The 22,245-nt window shown below is 32.9% G+C and overlaps 1 protein-coding gene across 3 annotated transcripts in view; it reads right to left on the bottom strand.

Annotated features, from left to right (window-relative positions):
* Window positions 1-1,648: 1,648 nt before the first annotated feature.
* The window catches only part of LOC127726383 (uncharacterized), a 164,390-nt gene continuing 143,793 nt past the window's right edge, over window positions 1,649-22,245 (bottom strand). For all 3 annotated transcript variants that reach the window (XM_052233772.1, XM_052233771.1, XM_052233773.1), the window contains exons 3-5: window positions 17,938-18,063; window positions 3,064-3,106; window positions 1,649-2,847 (exon numbers count right to left, since the gene is read on the bottom strand). In XM_052233772.1, coding sequence (XP_052089732.1) covers window positions 2,051-2,847; window positions 3,064-3,106; window positions 17,938-18,063 — 966 coding nt within the window. In that variant the 3' untranslated portion in view covers window positions 1,649-2,050. The remainder of the gene's footprint in view (window positions 2,848-3,063; window positions 3,107-17,937; window positions 18,064-22,245) is intronic.

Below are 22,245 nucleotides of genomic sequence, written 5' to 3'. Positions count from 1 at the left end.
TTGAAAATTTCTTGCTATTGCACAATACTTATTATATAATAATTTACACATCCTGTTTGGTGTGTATCTCCTACCATATCATTATTATTTGCTTTTAAATATAAAACAGAAATAACCAACTTAAAATGGAAAATTTTAAAAGAAAAAAAAAAAGGGAAAAAAAAAAAATCCCCCCCCCCAAAAAAAAATTTTGTGAACCCCCTTATGATTCATCACCCCCAAACTCAATCCCAGCCTTCCCTTTGTGGTATGGTACCTTGCAGTACAATTTCAGAGAGATCTATACACTTGAACACAAGTATTGTCTGGAAACTAGAAAAATGCTTATTTTTGGCCCCTATTTGGCACCTAATTCCTTAACGTTTTGGGCAATTACCCCCAAACTCAATTCCAGCTTTCCCTTTGTGATATGGAACCTTGCAGTACAATTTCAGAAAGATCCATACACTTACACACAAGTTATTATCATGAAACTAGAAAAATGCTTGTTTTTTGCCCCTTTTTTGGCCCCTAATTCCTAATATTGTGAGGCAATTACCCCCAAAATCAATCCCAGCATTCCCTGTGTGATATGGAACCTTGTGGTACAATATCGGAGAAATCCATACACTTGAACACAAGTTATTGTCTGGAAACTAGAAAAATGCTTATTTTTGGCCCCTTTTTGGCCCCTTATTCCTAAATTTTGGGCAATTACCCCCAAACTCAATTCCAGCTTTTCCTTTGTGATATGGAACCTTGTAGTACAATTTCAGAAAGATCCATACACTTACACACAAGTTATTGTCATGAAACTAGAAAAATGCTTGTTTTTTGCCCCTTTTTTGGCCCCTAATTCCTAATATTTTGAGGCAATTACCCCCAAAATCAATCCCAGCATTCCCTGTGTGATATGGAACCTTGTGGTACAATGTCAGAGAGATCCATACACTAACACACAAGTTATGTCTGGAAGTTACAAAAATGCTTATTTTTGGCCCCTTTTTGGCCCCTAATTCCTTAACTGTTGGTACCATAACCCCCAAAATCAATCCCAACCTTCCTTTTGTGGTATTGAACCTTATGGTAAAATTTCATAGAGATCCATTCACTTAAACTAAAGTTAGAGTGCGAAAACCAATGTGTCTTCGGAAGACGCCGGACGACGCCAGACGACGACGCCAACGTCATACCAGTATACGACCGCAAAATTTTTTTGCGGTCGTATAAAAATGGAGTTTGGATTGGTTCAATTCAACGATACATACAGGCCTTTATAAATTTGATAAATTGAATTTGAAATTATGCTGCATATATTTTGACTCACTTTTAAAATCAACAAAATGTTAAATAATTAACACCTTACATGCAGTACATTTTCAGAGTTTTTTCAAGACAAAAATATAATCAGTTTGTGAATCCTCATTGAAACTGCCCTGTTTATTTCAAACTACTGTAAATTCAGAAATTATTGCGAGGTTTTTATTAATGCGAATAATGCGACTAGGTGAGTATCGCAATAATAAAAACTCGCATTTTGATAACTGCAACATAGATCTGTATGTAGATTTTTCTGAATTCGCAATAATTAAAATCGCATTCTTGTGTATTTTTGCAAAATCGCAAAAATAAATGCACGCAATAATTTCTGAATTTACAGTATTACATATAGCTTAAAATCTCCATTTTAATATTTCCTTCAACTGTTCACTTTTTATTTAATGCAAAGGAATAACATAAAGCAGTAGTATGTGTACAATGTAAATAATACTCAATACATTTTTCAAGACACATATTTTGTTTTCTAATAGAATATATTTATTTTTAATAGTCATACATGTACAAGAATCTTATCTGAAAACACTTGCAGAATCTAAATTAGTGTAATCAAAATTTCAAAGGATAAGATTACAGGATTTAAATGAAAATTTGCTTTTGGTTTCTTGTGTTGTTTGGTTGCTGTCTTATTCTAATAGAATATGTCCAAGATTTCCTTTTATTATTATTCATGAAATATTTATAGTTTTTATGCTAATTATATCAAGAAACACTTAATGTACTGTGTACTGATTTACTTCTCATGAAAAATTTTTATGTTAGAAATAGAACGACCAGTAACCAGTTTTCTCTGTTTGCAATTGTAATACAAACTACCATCAAAGAGTATTGATTTTAGTCCTTTATTCTTCACAGTTTTATACTGTTTACCATCAGATGACACATGCTGTACTGATCTATCATCACACACCACATACAGACTGCCATCTTGTAGTGTAGTCATCCTGCTGGATCGTGATGGTAATGTTAGGGTGTGATGTCTGTAATCAGTATAACTATACCAGTACAGGTTGTTGTTGGTATCACAGTAGAATATTCTGTCACCAGAACCCTGTAACCTGCCAGGATGACGGTCAGTCTGTATTGTCTGTACCACCTCTCCTGTCTGATGATCTATGATCAGTAGTCTGTTGACACCACCTACAACTAACTTGTTGTTTATAGTTGTAATGCCAATCAAATACAACATTCCAGGTAGTGATATTGATTTAAGTTTGAGTTTATTGTTTATGTCAAACATCTCTATACATTTACTACCATACAGTGTAACAGCTACTGTAGAGTTGTTGACTGCTGTAACACTCCCTGGTCCTCCCTGTACATGAATACTGTCTGCCTGTGATCCATCTGTATTACAGATCAGTAGTCTGTGCTGCCAAGGTAAACACATCACCAGTCTACCATCATCCATCATCACCATATCTGATACATATCCTACCAAGTCATCACCAACTTCTAATGTCAGGTTTATCTCATGATGTAGTATAAAGATAGACTGTCCTAGTATGTAGGGCTTATTTGGTTGGTCAACTGAAACATTACAATATCAGTTTCAATAATAAGATGATTAATTATTAGCAAGTGTATATATTGCAATTAGTGTATTAAAATTTAAAAAAAAATGACAAATGAAATCTGAATATATTACATTTTAAAATAAATAAAACTTTATAATTAAATAATTTTGTTGGTTTAAAATGAAAATAGCGGAATAATTATTTTTTTTTGTAAATTTGTGCCACATACCTTGTTTATTAGTTTGGTTTTTTATCAACTGTTGTAACACTTCCTATAAAAAAAAATTACATTGAAATGTAGAAGTATGAAAATTCTTACAGATTATTCTACAAATGTGCTTGGTTGTTTTCAGTAGCAAAGTCTTCTAAAAACTTGTGTACATTTCTTATTGAATTGGTACAGTGTTGTAATATTTGATTGATGGATGTTGAATGTCCAGTGGATAAGTTTTTCTACACTATTCAGCATCCTTCAGTATGATTATATATTAATGGTACTAGAAAGAATGCTTCAAAACATATTTTTTCCATTATTCATTATTTTTCATTATTGTGTCTTGTTTTCCTGCCGAATGTTGTTTATTCTTGTCAAATCTAAGTCCAACTTAGTGCTTTTTTTTAACAGATATAGGAACTAAGTTATAACAGGGGGGGGGGGGGGAACTCTTGATTTCCTGACGTCAGAATATATTTGCATATTAATTTCCCAAATAGAAGGTAAACATGGCCTTGCAAAACTGACCAATCGACTCAATGAACTACAATGCATTGTGGGCTACTACGAGTTTACTACCTCTTAAAAACACTCGGAATTAGTGAGAAAACTGTAAACTTATATAGTGTCTGGGACTCTCATAAAAAAAAGTTTTGTTCAGCGAAATGTGTTTAATGTAAAATATTTAACATAATCTTCAATTTGCATGCTCAGATTAAAAAAATATTGTTTACTGGCTTCACGATTCGACTTTCTTTTTTGCCTTGTAAAAGTAGTTGGACAGGTTTTGTCCATTGTTATGCATTGAACATGTGCATTAATTTCACGTGAAACTGAAATTTCCAATGAAGTGACCACTGTCCAATTTAAAATACCTATATCCAACAAATGAGAGAAATATAATAGGTTTATATCCAATGCTGCAATTTTCACAAAACATATCAAAGTTCACGTCCTTGTCGCACATAAACATGGATAGCATCATAAATGATTTTATTGGGATTGGCAAATGTCAAAGTCCGTTAAAAATATTAAAAATTCCAATATCTACATTAGAAGAAATCGAACTTTGCAAAGATGAAAACAAAACGAAACTACAGCTGCTGGCAATGATTATTTAGAATATTGCTTCATTACCTTCAGAATAAAGGGAACTTGACAGTTTGAAAAAGAAAATAAATGTGGAATGTGTCCATGGGACACAGATGATACCCCCGCTTGCATATCATATAAAGATATAAAGGGACATAACTGAAGAACGGTAAAAGTGAGGCTACCCAAATTTGCACTTGATCTGAGTTTTGTGGTAGTAAGCATTGTGTATAAGTTTCATAACATTTGGTTGAGGCAAATTAAAGTTAGAGAATGGAAACAAAAATTCAGCAATTTTTATGTTTATAAAGGGGCATAACTCAAGAACAGTAAAAGTGTCACCAACCAATTTCAAACTTGATCTGCATTAAGTGGTAATAAGCATTGTGTATAAGTTTCATAACATTTGGTTGAGGCAAACTAAAGTTAGAGAACGGAAACGAAAAATTCAGCAATTTTTATATTTATAAAGGGGCATAACTCAAGAACGGTAAAAGTGACGCCACCCAATTTCATACTTGATCTGTAGTATGTTGGTAATAAGCATTGTGAACAAGTTTTATAACATTTGGTTGAGGCAAACTAAAGTTAGAGAACGGAAACGAAAAACCCAGCAATTTTTTGTCGAGCCTGTGACAAAAGTCGCAGAAAGCTCGACATAGGGATAGTGATCCGGCGGCGGCGGCGTTAGCTAACTTCTTAAAAGCTTTATATTGTAGAAGGTGGAAGGTCTGGATGCTTCATGCTTTGTATATGGATGCCTCATGTTACGAAGTTTTCGTCAGTCACATGTCCAATGTCCTTGACCTCATTTTCATGGTTCAGTGACTACTTGAAAAAAAAGTTAAGATTTTTTGTAATGTTAAATTCTCTCTTATTATAAGTAATAGGATAACTTTATTTGGTATGTGCGTACCTTGCAAGGTCCTCATACCCGTCAGACAGTTTTCACTTTACCTCGACCTCATTTCATGGATCAGTGAACAAGGTTAAGTTTTGGTGGTCAAGTCCATATCTCAGATACTATAAGCAATAGGTCTAGTATATTCGGTGTATGGAAGGACTGTAAGGTGTACATGTCCAACTGGCAGGTGTCATCTGACCTTGACCTCATTTTCATGGTTCAGTGGTTATAGTTAAGTTTTTGTGTTTTGGTCTGTTTTTCTTATACTGTATGCAATAGGTCTACTATATTTGGTGTATGGAATGATTGTAAGGTGTACATGTCTAGCTGGCAGGTGTTATCTGACCTTGACCTCATTTTCATGGTTCAGTGGTCAAAGTTAAGTTTTTGAGTTTTGGTCTTTTTTTCTAATACTATATGCAATAGTTCAACTATATTTGGTGTATGGAAATATTTTATGATCTATTTGTCAGTCACGCAGGTTTTATTTGACCTTGACCTCATTTTCAAGGTTCATTGCTCAGTGTTAATTTTTTGGTGTTTTGGTCTGTTTTTTTTAAACTATAAGCAATAGGTCAACTATATTTGTTGTATGGAAGAATTGTTAGCTGTACATGCCTGCCTAGCATGGTTCATCTGACCTTGACCTCATTTTCATGGTTCATTGGTCAATGTTTAGTACTTGGTTAATGTTAAGTTTATGTCACAGTTGTAATAAAGCTTTATATTTAGGACTATCAACATAATATCAATGATTAGTAAAGAAGGCAAGACATTTCAGCGTGTGCACTCTTGTTATGTTTTATTAAGGGGCATAACTCAAGAACCGTTATCGTGACAGCACCCAATTTCAAATTTGATCTGTGTTTTGTGGTAATAAGCATTGTGTATAAGTTTCATAACATTTGGTTGAGGCAAACTAAAGTTAGAGAACAGAAACCAACTTTGGGACATACAGACGGACAAGGGTAAAACTTATTATTTCTTATGCAGCAAAAATACTGCAATCTGATTGGTTAATTACCCCGGTGTAAATAACACCCCACATGCTGAAAGCATTTTTGAGTTATTGTCTGAAAACTGGAAAATCCCCCTTTTTGTAATGAATAAAACCCCATAAATCGGAAACGTAAACTCTAAAATTTAAAAAAATCAAAAGGGAGCTCATGTAGATAGAAATAAACAATTCACCAAAATTTGTTGCAAATTGGTGAAATTGTTTTTGAGTTATTGTCCAAAGACTGGAAAATCGCCCCTATTTTAATGAATAAAACCCCATAACTCGGGAATGTAAAATCTAAAATTTATAAAATTCTAAAGGGAGCTTACATCAATACTGAATAGATATAAATAATTCACCAAAGTTTCATAAAAAATGCTGAAAGCATTTTTGAGTTATTGTCTGAAAACTGGAAAATCCCCCTTTTAGTAATGAATAAAACCCCATAAATCGAAAATGTATGGTTTAAAATTTATAAAAATCAAAAGGGAGCTCATGTCGATAAAAATAAACAATTCACCAAAGTTTCTTGCAAGTTGGTGAAATTGTTTTTGAGTTATTGTCCACAAACTGGAAAATCCCCCTTTTTTAATGAATAAAACCCCAAAACTCGGAAACGGTAAATTCAAAATTTATAAAAAAGGAAAGGGAGCTCACATCAATAGATATAAACAATTCACCAAAGTTTCATGCATATTGGTTAAAGCGTTTTTGAGTTAATGTCCGACATGTTGACGATGGACAGACAGACAGACAGACGGACGGACGAACGGACAGACGGTCAACAGTATAACATAATACGTCCCGTAAACGGGTGTATAAAAACCCATACCTTATAGTCGGCTATAAATTGCCACGATTGATGATTACACGTATTTGTTTCTTAAAGACAAATTAATAAATAAATGCCCTTCCTCGATTTAAATGACTTTCTAATTCTAAAAGAAGGTACAATATCATAGCATCAATGTTGTGAAAAGCTGGGAAATTATAGTGACCCCCAAAAGATATTTGACACACTCTAAGTTTTCCCCTTTTTTACGAACCCAAAATTCAAGGATATCGTATTTTTTTGACTATCTGAATGAAAGTTTATCTTATGGGTAATTGTGTTTTTCACAGTTGTTTCGTTGCTGTCTTGTGGACGAATATCTGAAATCTTTGTGTATTCATCAAGCATATTAATGGCTATATTTCGGGTAATTTAAACACTCGTTTCTTTGCATAGAAACAACTCCTCTGTAATCTGAGCATGGAACGAATACTTTATATCACAGGCTATAAATGTGAATACAAAAAATGAAAAATTAAGCGAATTTGTTTATCCCGCAATGCATGAAAAAATGTGTTGAATTTCAGTATATAACTCGCGTTCACGGCTGATCGTAAACACGTAATAGTCCATCATGCATTGTTACTCATTTAGTTGATTGGTCAAAAACCCAGGTAAAATAAAATGCTCCGCAGGGCGCAGCTTGATACGACCGCAGAGGTCGAACCCTGAACAGTTGGGGCCAGTATGGACACAACATTCAAGCTTGATACAGCTTTGGATTTGGATTGTGATTAAATATTTGACACAGCATAGGTTTCTAACACAGATTGAATGTGGTCTAAGAACTTAAAAATTTTAAATTGGACATTCACCTATTATGGTCCAATATCCAAAATCTAAATACATGGTTAGATTCAGCATATCAAAGAACCCCAAGAATTCAATTTTTGATGAAATCAAACAAAGTTTAATTTTGGACCCTTTTGACCTCAATGTGGACAAAGTTGATAACGGGGCCCAAAAATCAAAAATCTAAATACATGGTTAGATTCAGCATATCAAAGAACCCCATATATTCAATTTTTGTTGAAATCAAACAAAGTTTAATTTTGGACCACGATTTGGACCAACTTGAAAACTGGGCCCATAATCAAAAATCTAAATACATGTTTAGATTCAGCATATCAAAGAACCCTAAGAATTCAATTTTTGTTAAAATCAAACTAAGTTTAATTTTGGACCCTTTGGACCTTAATGTAGACCAATTTGAAAACGGAACCAAAATTTAAGAATCTAAATACACAGTTAGATTTGGCATATCAAAGAACCCCAATAATTCAATTTTTGATGAAATCAAACAAAGTTTAATTTTGGACCCTTTGGACCTCAATGTGGACCAATTTAAAAACGGGGCCCAAAATCCAAAAACTAAATACACGGTTAGATTCAGCATATTAAAGAACCCCATGAAATCAAGAATAAAACCCCATTGAAATTGGTCAAGAAATAAGCAATTTATAGGAAGTATCTTCTTTTGCACAATCCTGTGCTATTAAATATTTCTTGCTATTGCGCAATACTGTACAATTGACAATTTCTTGCTATTGCGCAATATTGTGCTATTGGATATTTCTTGCTATTGCGCAATACTGTGCAATTGAAGATTTCTTGCTATTGCGCAATACTGTGCAATTGAAGATTTCTTGCTATTGTGCAATACTGTGCAATTGAAAATTTCTTGCTATTGCACAATACTTATCATATAATAATTTACACATCCTGTTTGGTGTGTATCTCCTACCATATCATTATTATTTGATTTTAAATATAAATCAGAAATAACCAACTTAAAATGGAAAATTTTAAAAGAAACAAAAAAGGAAAAAAAGAAAAAAAAGGAAAAAAAAATAAATCCCCCCCCAAAATTTTTTGAACCCCCATTATGATTCATCACCCCCAAACTCAATCCCAGCCTTCCCTTTGTGGTATGGTACCTTGCAGTACAATTTCAGAGAGATCCATACACTTGAACACAAGTTATTGTCTGGAAACTAGAAAAAAATGTGTTTTTTGAACCCTTTTTGGCCCCAAATTCCTAAATGTTTAGGGCAATTACCCCCAAACTCAAACCCAGCTTTCCCTTTGTGATATGGAACCTTGTAGTACAATTTCAGAAAGATCCATACACTTACACACAAGTTATTGTCATGAAACTAGAAAAATGCTTGTTTTTTGCCCCTTTTTTGGCCCCTAATTCCTAAAATTTGGAGGCAATTACCCCCAAAATCAATCCCAGCATTCCTTTAGTGATATGGAACCTTGTGGTACAATGTCAGAGAGATCCATACACTAAGACACAAGTTATGTCTGGAAGTTACAAAAATGCTTATTTTTGGCCCCTTATTCCTTTACTGTTATTACCATAACCCCCAAAATCAATCCCAACCTTCCTTTTGTGGTATTGAACCTTGTGGTAAAATTTCATAAGGATCCATTCACTTAAACTAAAGTTAGAGTGCGAAAACCAATGTGTCTTCGGACGACGACGACGACGACGCCAACGTCATACCAATATACGACCACAAAAATTTTTTTGCGGTCGTATAAAAAATGCGTCATACGTAAATAAACAATTACATGTGCAAGTATATAAGTATGCTAATTTATGCATATCCATATAAGGTAGTGTTCCCGACCTGTATAACAACTATGAATAATCATCTGAAACTATATGTTTACATAATCATTTCTATTTTTATATTGAAGTTCATACAAATGAAAATGTACATTTTAATAAAAGTTTGAATTTTTAATTAATTTTGGGTGATTCAGATTGCATTAATTTCTGAAGTAGATTTGAGATCTCAAAAAACATGTCTAACCCCGCTGCATTTTTGCGCCTGTCCCAAGTCAGGAGCCTCTGGCCTTTGTAAGTCTTGTATCATTTTTAATTTTAGTTTCCTGTGTATAATTTGGAGTTTAGTATGATGTCCTTTATCACTGAACTAGTATACATATTTGTTTAGGGGCCAGCTGAAGGACGCCTCCGAGTGTGGGAGTTTCTCGGTGCATTGAAGACCCATTGGTGGCCTTGGGCTGTTGTCTGCTCTATGGTCGGGTTGTTGTCTCTTTGACACATTCCCGATTTCCATTCTCAATTTTATTAGAGGTCAAAATATGAGAAGACTAACTTTTGTGATCTTGCTTATTATTTCAAAAAGTAGAAAGTTAGGTCAAAACTGTAATCAGCAAAAATAATCAGAAATAAAAGATCTACAAAACGTTAAAAACACCAAATCAATTGGAGGACCATGGAGTTATAGCCTTGAAGGACGATTATTTTCACTTATTTTTCGTGTCCATTGTATACTTTATCAAAGATCTTTTCCTCCGATACACCTTTACCAATTTTAACCAAATTTGGATGAATGATCCTTATGGTATCCTGCATAATGATTGTGTTATTGTATTCAGTCAGGTAACAGAAATTTCTGCCATAACTAAAAAAAAATAAAAAAATAAGGCAAAACACATTTATTGTCTTATATCTTGAAAATCATGATACAATGTATATTAAAAGGGTAAAAATGCTTAGAATGTCAACTTTGAACTTCTTCCAATTTCATTATAATTATCAGATGATTCCTACAGGGGGGGTTATTGCAACTTAATGATGGTTTTGAGAAATTTTCCCGTTTTTGCCAACTATTCTGAAAATTATAAAAAAAGATAAGTAGAAACTGTTACATGTAATAGCAAAAATGATCAGCCTTACAAGCCCTTCAAAAATTTCTTCTACATCATTTGGTCACTGCTGGAAAGTTGTCTAATCGGCAATCTTCTTGTTTTTACATTGATAGTAATTATTTGGTTGTAATTATTGCAATTTTTGTATTTCAGTAATTCTATAAAAAAAAATTTTGGGGTAGCCAAAAATTAGAATTTAAGATTAACAACACTTCAGCACTTAAGAAATTGGCAGTATCATATTAAACCTATTTTGAAGTAAGGCTTACATCAAAACATTTAAGGAATGACTGTAATATTTTTTCTGTCTATGAAGAATAATATCAAAAATGTGGTGCACACTGAATAATCTGCGTAGCAGGTTATTTAAAAGTGTGCACCATATTCTTTTTTGTTATTTGAATAGACAGAAAAAATATTACAGTCATTCCTTATGATTTAATTCTAAATTCCATTTTTAAGAAAGGTAATCATGAAAAAAACATTGGTGACGTCACGGTCACATGACAAAATTATGTCTATGTGCTGATAGACAGAACACTTTTAGCCAATCAGAAGACATGTTACATCCAAAATTAAATTATTAGTACATGTACAAAGTTTTCTTTGCAGATATTAAATGTTTTTAACTGATAAAAATGTCCAAAATTGAAGGTGACACTTAAGATATGATTTTTTAAAAAGCATTCAATTGTCACCTTTGACCTTCTGCTTAGGTAATAATTCATCAGTATCTTGTCAATCTTATGATTTGCATGATTGGTATAGGAGTAACTGTAAGGCCAGACAAAACTACAAGTTTGGACATCAGAATATTTTCAAAAATTGAAGCACTTACAATGGTTACATGACACATAGTTGACATATTTTTTACACTTTGGTGTGTCTAAATGACCTACATTTTGTAAATATGAACGACATTACAGCCCTGAAAACGATTTACACATGGCATTTACGCGGGAATTCCGGAAATACTGCCATGTCGAATTTGCTAACAATTTGAAATATACATGATTATCATACAAATATAGAGTTTTTTTCCACGAAACCTCCTCAATTATATGATGTACTTTATTATAAAAAAACAATATATATAGTTGACATGTGCTTTACACTTTGGTGTGTCTAAAAGACCTTAAAAAGAAATGTACATGATATTGTCATACAAATATAGTGTTTTTTTTCCCCACGAAACCTCAATTTCTTGATGTACTTTATAATAAAAAAAAAAAACAATATATATAGTTGACATGTGCTTTACACTTTGGTGTGTCTAAAAGACCTTAAAAAATTGAAAAACAACACCTTTAATAATTTCATGCGACCGAAGCGCTTTTCTGGATTTACCTTCATCAGGTTGGGAACAAACCCTCTGTATCAGTGTATGGTGTTATACCTGTATAGAGGAATAATCTTTCTATAGAGGGATAAAATTATCCCTCTATAGAGCGGTATTTTTGTTAAGACTGGATTTAAAGCAAAATAGGGCAGAATTTGGAATATACAACTAAACATGATACAGATATAAAATCTTCAGATGGGCTTCAATCAAATCTTAATATGGGCTTCAATCAAATCTTCAGATGGGCTTCAATCATTATTATTTATTAAAAATAAGTGGATCCCTCTTTTAAATGTGCTTAACACTTTGGTGTGTCTAAATGACCTAAATATGAACTACAGTATACATTGGGGATCCAGAAATTTCTAAGAGGGGGGGGGGGGGGGGGTAAGGTCCTCCAAGGTCCCGCCTCTGGTTTATATGTAAAATATATATTAATTTTTTTGTTATTAGAAAATAAGATATAAAACCTATATTGTAGAAATAGAATTATTAACATACTATATAACAAAATATTAAATTTTTATGTCCAGCAAGCGCGGAAAAAGTCAAGAAGACATTATTATTTTTTCAGGGGTTGACAGGATACACGTAATCGTTATAAATTTTAACTTCACGGTTCTTATGCAAGCAAATTTAATAAACAATAATTTTATACAGTTGGGTTTTTTTGTTTTCACCTTACATAGGGCTTTATTTCTCTGTACACAATTCTAAATCGACATATTTCACCTTCATCAATATTAGGAAATCCGTATGGACGATTCCATATACCATTATGTTTTAGGGGTTTTTAGCTTCAGTGTTGAGTTGGTGTATAGCATTAAGGGTTGTCTGCGAGAAATAAATCACTTTTCTGATAGATTAACTAAATTCAAAACCAATATAAATATAGTTGACATATATATCAGTGAGTAAATTGATCAGAATGTGAATGATGTATAGATCTAAAATTCTTTTTGGTCTATCCCAGTCATGACATTTGCACGGGAATTTCTTCCATTGACATTGTAATATAATTTACTTTGGATTATTGTTATCTTTAAATGTAATGTGATAGGATCTATTTTTCCTTTTTTTAAAACTGCAAAATATCCCTCATTTGTTTTTTTGGGGGGGGGGATGTTCCCAACCTGTTTATTAGTGGAATTGTGAATCAGGCCATTACTCCTCAATTGTATTGATGCATACTTTTCATGTCGGCACAGTTTTCCTCATTTTTGAAGGCTGTATGCATGGTTGCCTATAATTGCTATGTCATTTGAACCTCTGTGGATCATAAGTTGTCTCATCATGCTCTGACATTGGCAATCATATATACTACATACATGTATTGTAATTTATATATGTATCCATCCTTTAGAAAAGTTGTTTCGAATGTCATGAATCCCCTCTAGATCCCGCTTTATAAGTTGAAAAGTCTACATCTTCTTTAGAACTTTTTTTGGGGGGGGGTCCCAACCTGTTTATAAGTTGTAAATCAGGCCATTACTTTTCTCAATTTAATTGTTGCATATTAAACATGTCTGGACTGTTTTTTCTTTAATTTTTGAAGGCTGTATGGTTGCCTATAACTACTTTGTTATTTGAATCTCTGTGGATAGTTAGTCTCATTGGCATGAGGGTCGTAATGGGGCTACCGTCATGACAAATAACGGTAAAAATTCTTGCCAAATGACGTTAACGGTAAATTTTGGTGCATGACGATAAGATGTACACTTTCTTTTAGACATTAAAAAAATCGAATGGTTTTGACGAATCACGTTAATTTTTTTCCAAAAATAACGGTAACAACAATTATTTGAGACCTCTGACGAATAATGATAAAGATATTTTGACGAATCACTGTAAAATTTTAACCAATTTGACGCTAACGGTAGCTAAAAATGAACGTTTGACGCCTGACGGTAAAGGGCATTACTACCCTCTGGCATATGACATGTACTGATTTTATATGGATTGCAGACCTGAAAAAGATGTTCAAAGTTGAATATGCTGCAAAATTCAAGCAACCTACTACAACTGATTTACCATGAAACTGTTGATCAGAACTATATATAATTGATTTCATCCGTCCTCATACATGTACCACTATCAATCAACAGAACAAATGTAAATAATTATGATGTCATGAAAGGTTTTTATGCCCCCGCCGTCGCGGTGGGGGCATTAAGTTTTACCCTTGTCCGTCTGTACGTATCCATCCTATAAATTACAAAATTGGTTTCCGTTCCCTAACTTAAGTTTGCCTCAACCAAATGTTATGAAACTTATACACAATACTTATTACCACAAAATACAGATCAAGTTTGAATTTGGTGGCGTTTCTTTAACCGTTCTAGAGTTATGCCCCTTTATAAATGGAAAAATTGCAAAATTATAGTTTCCGTTCTCTAACTTAAGTTTGCCTCAACCAAATGTTATGAAACTTATACAAAATACTTATTACCACAAAATACAGATCAAGTTCGAATTTTGGTGGCATCACTTAAACCGTTCTAGAGTTATGCCCCTTTATAAATGGAAAAATTGCAAAATTTTTATTTTCTTCTAAATATCAAGTAATTTTTAAAATTGGAGTTATCTTCCTTTGTCCATGATTATAGGTGAATCAACTACAATCAATGCTTTATACAATGCAATGTTTAATTTTGACTTCCACTGATAAAACACAGATCAAGTTGAATTTGGCTAGTGTCACTTTAACCATTATTGAGTTATGCCCCTTTATAATTGAAAGATTGCAAAATTTTTAGTTTCCATTCTGTAACTTAAGTTTGCCCAAACCAAGCATTATGAAACCTATTCACAATATTCATTACCACAAAACTAAGATCAAGTACAAATTTTTTGTTTGCGTTTTCTAACTTTAGTTTGCCTCAACCAAATGTTATGAAACTTATACACAATGCTTATTACTACATAATACAGATTAAGTACGAAATTTGGTGGCGACACATTTACTATTCTTGAGTTATGTCCCTTTATAAACATAAAAATTGCTGAATTTTTCGTTTCCGTTCTCTAACTTTAGTTTGTCTCAACCAAATGTTTAAAACTTATACACAACCGTTCTAGAGTTATGCATGTTTACAAATAGAATAAAATGCTCCGCTGGACACAACATTCAAGCTTGATACAGCACTGAATTTTGGATTGTAATTAAATATTTGACACAGCATAGGTTTCTGAAACAGAATGAAAGTGGTCTAAGAACTTAAAATTTTTTAATTTACCTATTCAAACCATATCATTATTATTTGCTTTTATATATAAATCCGAAATAACCAATTTAAAATAGAAAAAAAAGGAAAAAAAAATCTCCCCCCCCCCCCCCCAATTTTTTGAACCCCCTTATGATTCATCACCCCCAAACTCAATCCCAGCCTTCTCTTTGTGGTATGGTACCTTGCAGTACAATTTCAGAGAGATCCATACACTTGAACACAAGTAATTGTGTGGAAACTAGAAAAATGCCCCTTTTTGGCCACAATTTCCTAAACGTTTAGGGCAATTACCCCCAAACTCAAACCCAGCTTTCCCTTTGTGATATGGAACCTTGCAGTACAATTTCATAAAGATCCATACACTTGCACACAAGTTAATGTCCTGAAACTAGAAAAATGCTTGTTTGTTTGCCCTTTATGGCCCCTAATTACTAAAATTTGGAGGGAATTACCCCCAAAATCAATCTCAGCCTTCCCTTTGTGGTATGGTACTTTGCAGTACAATTTCAGAGAGATCCATACACTTGAACACAAGTTATTGTCTGGAAACTAGAAAAATGCTTATTTTTGGCCCCTTTTTGGCCCCTTATTCCTAAACTTTTTGGGCAATTACCCCGAAACTAAATTCCAGCTTTCCCTTTGTGATATGGAACCTTGTAGTACAATTTCATAAAGATCCATACACTTACACACAAGTTATTGTCATGAAACTAGAAAAATGCTTGTTTTTGCCCCTTTTTTGCCCCTAATTCCTAACATTTGGAGGCATTTACCCCGAAAATCAATCAGAACATTCCCTTTGTGATATGGAACCTTGTGATACAATTTCAGAGAGATCCATAGATTTACACACAAGTTATTGTCATGAAATTAGAAAAATGCTTGTTTTTTGCCCCTTTTTGGCCCCTTATTCCTAAAATTTGGAGGCAATTACCCCTGAAATCAATCCCAGCACTCCCTTTGTGATATGGAACCTTGTGGTACAATATCAGAGAGATCCATACACTTACACACAAGTTATGTCTGGAAGTTACACAAATGCTTATTTTTGGCCCCTAATTCCTTAACTGTTGGTACCATAACCCCCAAAATCAATTCCTTTTGTGGTATTGAACCTTATGGTAAAATTTCATTGAGATCCATTCACTTAAACTAAAGTTAGAGTGCGAAGACTAATGCGTCTTCGGACGACGACAACGACGCCAACGTCATACCAATATACGACCACAAAAATTTTTTTGTGGTCGTATAAAAATTGCTGAATTTTTAGTTTCTGTTCTCTACTTAAGTTAGCCTCGACCAAATGTTATGAGACTTACACACAATGCTTATTACCACTAAACTCAGATCAAGTTCAAATTTGGGTAGCGTCACATTTACCGTTCTTCAGTTTTGTCCCTTTATAACTATATGATATGCAAGCGGGGGCATCATCTGTGTCCACATGTGGACACTATCCCCATTTATTTTAATAAATTTTGAATCTTTATATCAATATAAACATGTTGGGCTCTTTTACAGCAGAATATACAGTATGGGGTTTTCTCATTTTTATACGCCTTTTTACGGGACGTATAATGGTATACCGTTGTCCGCCTGTCTGTCCGTCCTTTGTCAACATGTCAGACATTAACTTAAAAATGCTTTAATAAAATTGCATAAAACTTTGGTGAATTGTTTATATCTATTGACGTAAGCTCCCTTTCTTTTTTTATAAATTTTAGATTTTACGTTTTGGAGTTTATACTTAAAAAATTTGTAAGGGTTCCGCGGAACCCAGTGTCTCGCCTACTTTTGCTGTTAATCGCAGGCTCAACAAAAATGAGGAAAAAATTAATAAAAATATTCCTCTCTATACTATCTTTTGATTGTAAGTAGCTTCTATCCAAGTTTGGTAAAAATCCAGGATAGTTTATGAATCTAATAAATGTTTTAAAAACTTAAACTGCAGCCTGTATGTAATGTTAACTGGAAGAAAACTATTATTGGATCCAGCTTTTTCTATGTACAATGGCGTGTTTATTACCACATATTACAGGAAAAATGTAAAAGAGACTCTTGCTCATGTTCATTTTACTTTACTTTGAATAATTTATAAGGATCTCAATATGTTCCTTCCATTCTCTTTAAGCCAAAAAGATGTATAATGGACTCAGCCTTATTGATGAGCGTTCTTAAATTTGAACAGACTAGTCCTCTGAAAAAAATATTTAATTACTTTAAATTTGATGGAAGGTGGTTTAATATGATAATTACAATTTCTTAAGGGTAAGGAATCTTAAATTGTAATTATTGACTACTCTTAAAATCTTTTTTTTTGTAGAATTACTGAAGTACAAACAATGCAATAATTATCAATAAGATGTTATATGATTGCAGATTAGACAAATTTCCACCAGAGTGCAAGTGAAGTAGAAGTTAGCAACTATATGTCCCAACACATCCTTCAATAATGAGCAAAACAAGACCCATTCCGAATAGCAAGCTATAAAAGTCTATAAAAGGCAAAACAATTCAAATGAGAAAACTAACAGTCTGATTTAAGAACAAAACAATTAATGATTTCTTTTATATAAAGCAACAAACGACAGCTACTAAATTGCAGGCTCCTGACTTAGGACAGGCACACACAGAATGTTGAGGTGTGAAACATGGCTTTAGGTGCCTAAAGAAAGAGTAATGTTTAAATAGTTTTTAATCTAGTAAAGTTCTCATTGGCTGAAATACAATCACTAACCTGCACACTATTATTTGCAATGATCTTTAATATCTGTGATGATTGCTGTTCTTAATTATACATACCTCTAGTTTAGCCATTATTTCAGCCTTTAACCCAGCATTGTTGATGTTCATTGTACTCAGTATTTCTGTTGAAGTTGAATGAATGTCTGCAGTAGTTGCCCCTATGTTTTGTATTCTGGTGTCAATCTGAAAAAAAAAATCAAGAAGTGGGAGACCCATAGTTTTTACTATTTCTGTCTATCTGGTTGGGAACAACTTTTATAAACACCAAAACTCCATATATAAGGGTTACTTAGAAGGCCGATGAAATTTGGCACAGTTGTTGTGCATAACATACAGATGTGCATATTACATGTATTATTAGTGAAAAGGAATGGCTAGGATGCCAATAAAATTTATTTGTCACAGTCATTGTGCATAGTATTTAGTTGTACATTTGTTTGTTAATATTTGCAAATCAACTTTTGGATTTATTAAGTTTCTGTTTAAAAATCACAAATTTTGAGAAAACATCTGTTTGTGCTAGGATTTCAATGAAAACTGATCCATTGGTATTATATGCAACTCCAAATTGATTCTTGGCGTAAAAAAATAATTTCCATGCAAATTTGGGGTTTAAGTTGTCATAAAAACCCACCAGATGTGATAAAAGCCACTATTTGGCTCCTAAAATTTCAAAAATAGTTAATTTTCAAGGCTTTCAAAATAATGGAAAATTTTGTCTTCCCTCAACAAAGTTGCAGAGACGAGACCAAGACCTGCTGTTTTTGGTGGCAGTGTCTTTGTCTATCACATATAAGTTTGTGATGAGCCAGTTTAAAGGGAATGAATAGTGGTAGCTGGTCAATGATATATAGTATGCAGTTCTGGCAGTATTGGCACATCTCATTTCAATGGAGATTATTTGGGCCCGCTCCTTCTTCATGGTACATGTGTATTGACTTTGAAATTTTTGCATGTTTACATGTTAAAGTTTGTGATTAGGTCAGTTTCAGATGAACCACTAATGGTGAGTTAATGATATTTGGGATGCAGTTTTATAAACATTTGTACGTCTCAATTCCATGGAGATTATATCTATTTTGGTAACGCCAATCATGTCTAGATATTGAAGAGAAAATTTTTAAAACGAGGAGGCTATTAGGGTAGTTTTGCAGTTTTGCACTAAAAAGTAAAATAAAAAAAATACTGAACTCCGAGGAAAATTCAAAACAGAAAGTCCCTAATCAAATGGAAAAATCAAATGATAAAACACATCAAACGAATGGACAACAACTGTCATATTCCTGACTTGGTACAGGCATTTTCAAATGTAGAAAATGGTGGATTGAACCTGGTTTTATAGCGCTAAACCTCTCCCTTGTACGACAGTCGCATCAATTTCCAAATGCAAGAAGTTTACAGCCCTTATGCAACTATGTAAGACACAATTAAAAAATATAAATACTGATGTCTAACAGACTACTATGAACATTTGAAGGTTGTTATTTAGTAAATTTATAGATCATTTTGATTTTTGAATTCAAGGGGCCAAAGAGGTGGCCTTATCATACCTTCTTATGATTTTTTTTTCTTTAGGATTTCATTAAGAAATTAAAATACAGGTAGACTTAACCTATTTCAAATTAATTCACAGTGGCAATATTTGATATTTGTCAAATTGGAAACAAAATTAATGCCGAATGTGCTAGGATTGATTCCAGGTGTCATTGCATTCCATACTTTGTTTTTGTAAGAAAATTTTGAGAAACATCGTTTTGTGCTAGGATTAAAGCAAAAATTGAAATAAATGTATTTTCCCTATTCCAAATATATTCCATTAATGATCAATATTTATTTTGTGAAATTTAAAAAAAAAACAATTGTCAGTTTTTTTTCAAGAGTCTCAAATTTAGAAACATCTTTTACCTAGGATTGCAACATTTATATCTAGGTACAATATTTATATGCTATTCCAAAGTGATTCCCACTTAGTGTTTGAAAAAAAACCCCACAAATTTGAAGAAGCGTCTTTATTTTTGCTACAAGAATTTCAATGGAAATGGATAATTACATGTAGGTATAATATGCTAGTCAAAATTGATTTCCTAAGTCACATTTAACTATCCCTCCACTACAATTTTTAAAATGGCTGCCATTCTTCAGTAAAAAAATCAGTCAGTTTTGATTTGATATTTGCTATTAGCACATGTTCAGAATTCTTACCCGGTATCAAAATTATGAACATTGAATTCCTATTAAATGTATTGCTTTGTTTATATCAAAAACAATCACTCAAACAAACATGAGCAAGCATGGCCTTTCTTGATATTGTCAGTTTTCTTGTTACTATATATATAGTATTCTTACACTTCCACATATTAGAAATCAAGTTCATGTGAATTGGAGTGATAGTGATTGATGTTTGATTCTGGATATACAGTGGGTCCATTGGTTGTAGTTGAGAGGAAATGGATCATGATTTTCACAGTTGTCATTGTCCACACAACACTGCATATCATTATGGCAGAGATAAACATAAAATTATTCTTGTAAAAGAAAATATTTTAATATATTTAGTAATAAAATGCTCCGCAGGGCGCAGCTTGATACGACCGCAGAGGTCGAACCCTGAACAGTTGGGGGAAGTATGGACACAACATTCAAGCTTGATACAGCTTTGGATTTGGATTGTGATTAAATATTTGACACAGCATAGGTTTCTAACACAGATTGAATGTGGTCTAAGAACTTAAAAATTTTAAATTGGACATTCACCTATTATGGTCCAATATCCAAAATCTAAATACATGGTTAGATTCAGCATATCAAAGAACCCCAAGAATTCAATTTTTGATGAAATCAAACAAAGTTTAATTTTGGACCCTTTTGACCTCAATGTGGACAAAGTTGATAACTGGGCCCAAAAATCAAAAATCTAAATACATGGTTAGATTCAGCATATCAAAGAACCCCATATATTCAATTTTTGTTGAAATCAAACAAAGTTTAATTTTGGACCCCGATTTGGACCAACTTGAAAACTGGGCCCATAATCAAAAATCTAAATACATGTTTAGATTCAGCATATCAAAGAACCCTAAGAATTCAATTTTTGTTAAAATCAAACTAAGTTTAATTTTAGACCCTTTGGACCTTAATGTAGACCAATTTGAAAACGGAACCAAAAATTAAGAATCTAAATACACGGTTAGATTCGGCATATCAAAGAACCCCAATAATTCAATTTTTGATGAAATCAAACAAAGTTTAATTTTGGACCCTTTTGACCTCAATGTGGACAAAGTTGATAACGGGGCCCAAAAATCAAAAATCTAAATACATGGTTAGATTCAGCATATCAAAGAACCCCATATATTCAATTTTTGTTGAAATCAAACAAAGTTTAATTTTGGACCCCGATTTGGACCAACTTGAAAACTGGGCCCATAATCAAAAATCTAAATACATGTTTAGATTCAGCATATCAAAGAACCCTAAGAATTCAATTTTTGTTAAAATCAAACTAAGTTTAATTTTGGACCCTTTGGACCTTAATGTAGACCAATTTGAAAACGGAACCAAAATTTAAGAATCTAAATACACAGTTAGATTCGGCATATCAAAGAACCCCAATAATTCAATTTTTGATGAAATCAAACAAAGTTTAATTTTGGACCCTTTGGACCTCAATGTGGACCAATTTAAAAACGGGGCCCAAAATCCAAAAACTAAATAAACGGTTAGATTCAGCATATCAAAGAACCCCATGAAATCAAGAATAAAACCCCATTGAAATTGGTCAAGAAATAAGCAATTTATAGGAAGTATCTTCTTTTGCACAATCCTGTGCTATTAAATATTTCTTGCTATTGCGCAATACTGTACAATTGACAATTTCTTGCTATTGCGCAATATTGTGCTATTGGATATTTCTTGCTATTGCTCAATACTGTGCAATTGAAGATTTCTTGCTATTGCGCAATACTGTGCAATTGAAGATTTCTTGCTATTGTGCAATACTGTGCAATTGAAAATTTCTTGCTATTGCACAATACTTATTATATAATAATTTACACATCCTGTTTGGTGTGTATCTCCTACCATATCATTATTATTTGATTTTAAATATAAATCAGAAATAACCAACTTAAAATGGAAAATTTTAAAAGAAACAAAAAAGGAAAAAAAGAAAAAAAAGGAAAAAAAAATAAATCCCCCCCCAAAATTTTTTGAACCCCCATTATGATTCATCACCCCCAAACTCAATCCCAGCCTTCCCTTTGTGGTATGGTACCTTGCAGTACAATTTCAGAGAGATCCATACACTTGAACACAAGTTATTGTATGGAAACTAGAAAAAAATGTGTTTTTTGGCCCCTTTTTGGC

This window comes from Mytilus californianus, unplaced genomic scaffold (assembly GCF_021869535.1).
Source record: "Mytilus californianus isolate M0D057914Y unplaced genomic scaffold, xbMytCali1.0.p SCAF_17, whole genome shotgun sequence".
NCBI classification, from domain to species: Eukaryota; Metazoa; Mollusca; class Bivalvia; order Mytilida; family Mytilidae; genus Mytilus; species Mytilus californianus.
The sequence above is the reverse complement of the archived record's forward strand: the minus strand, read 5'-3'. Positions and strand labels throughout refer to the sequence as shown.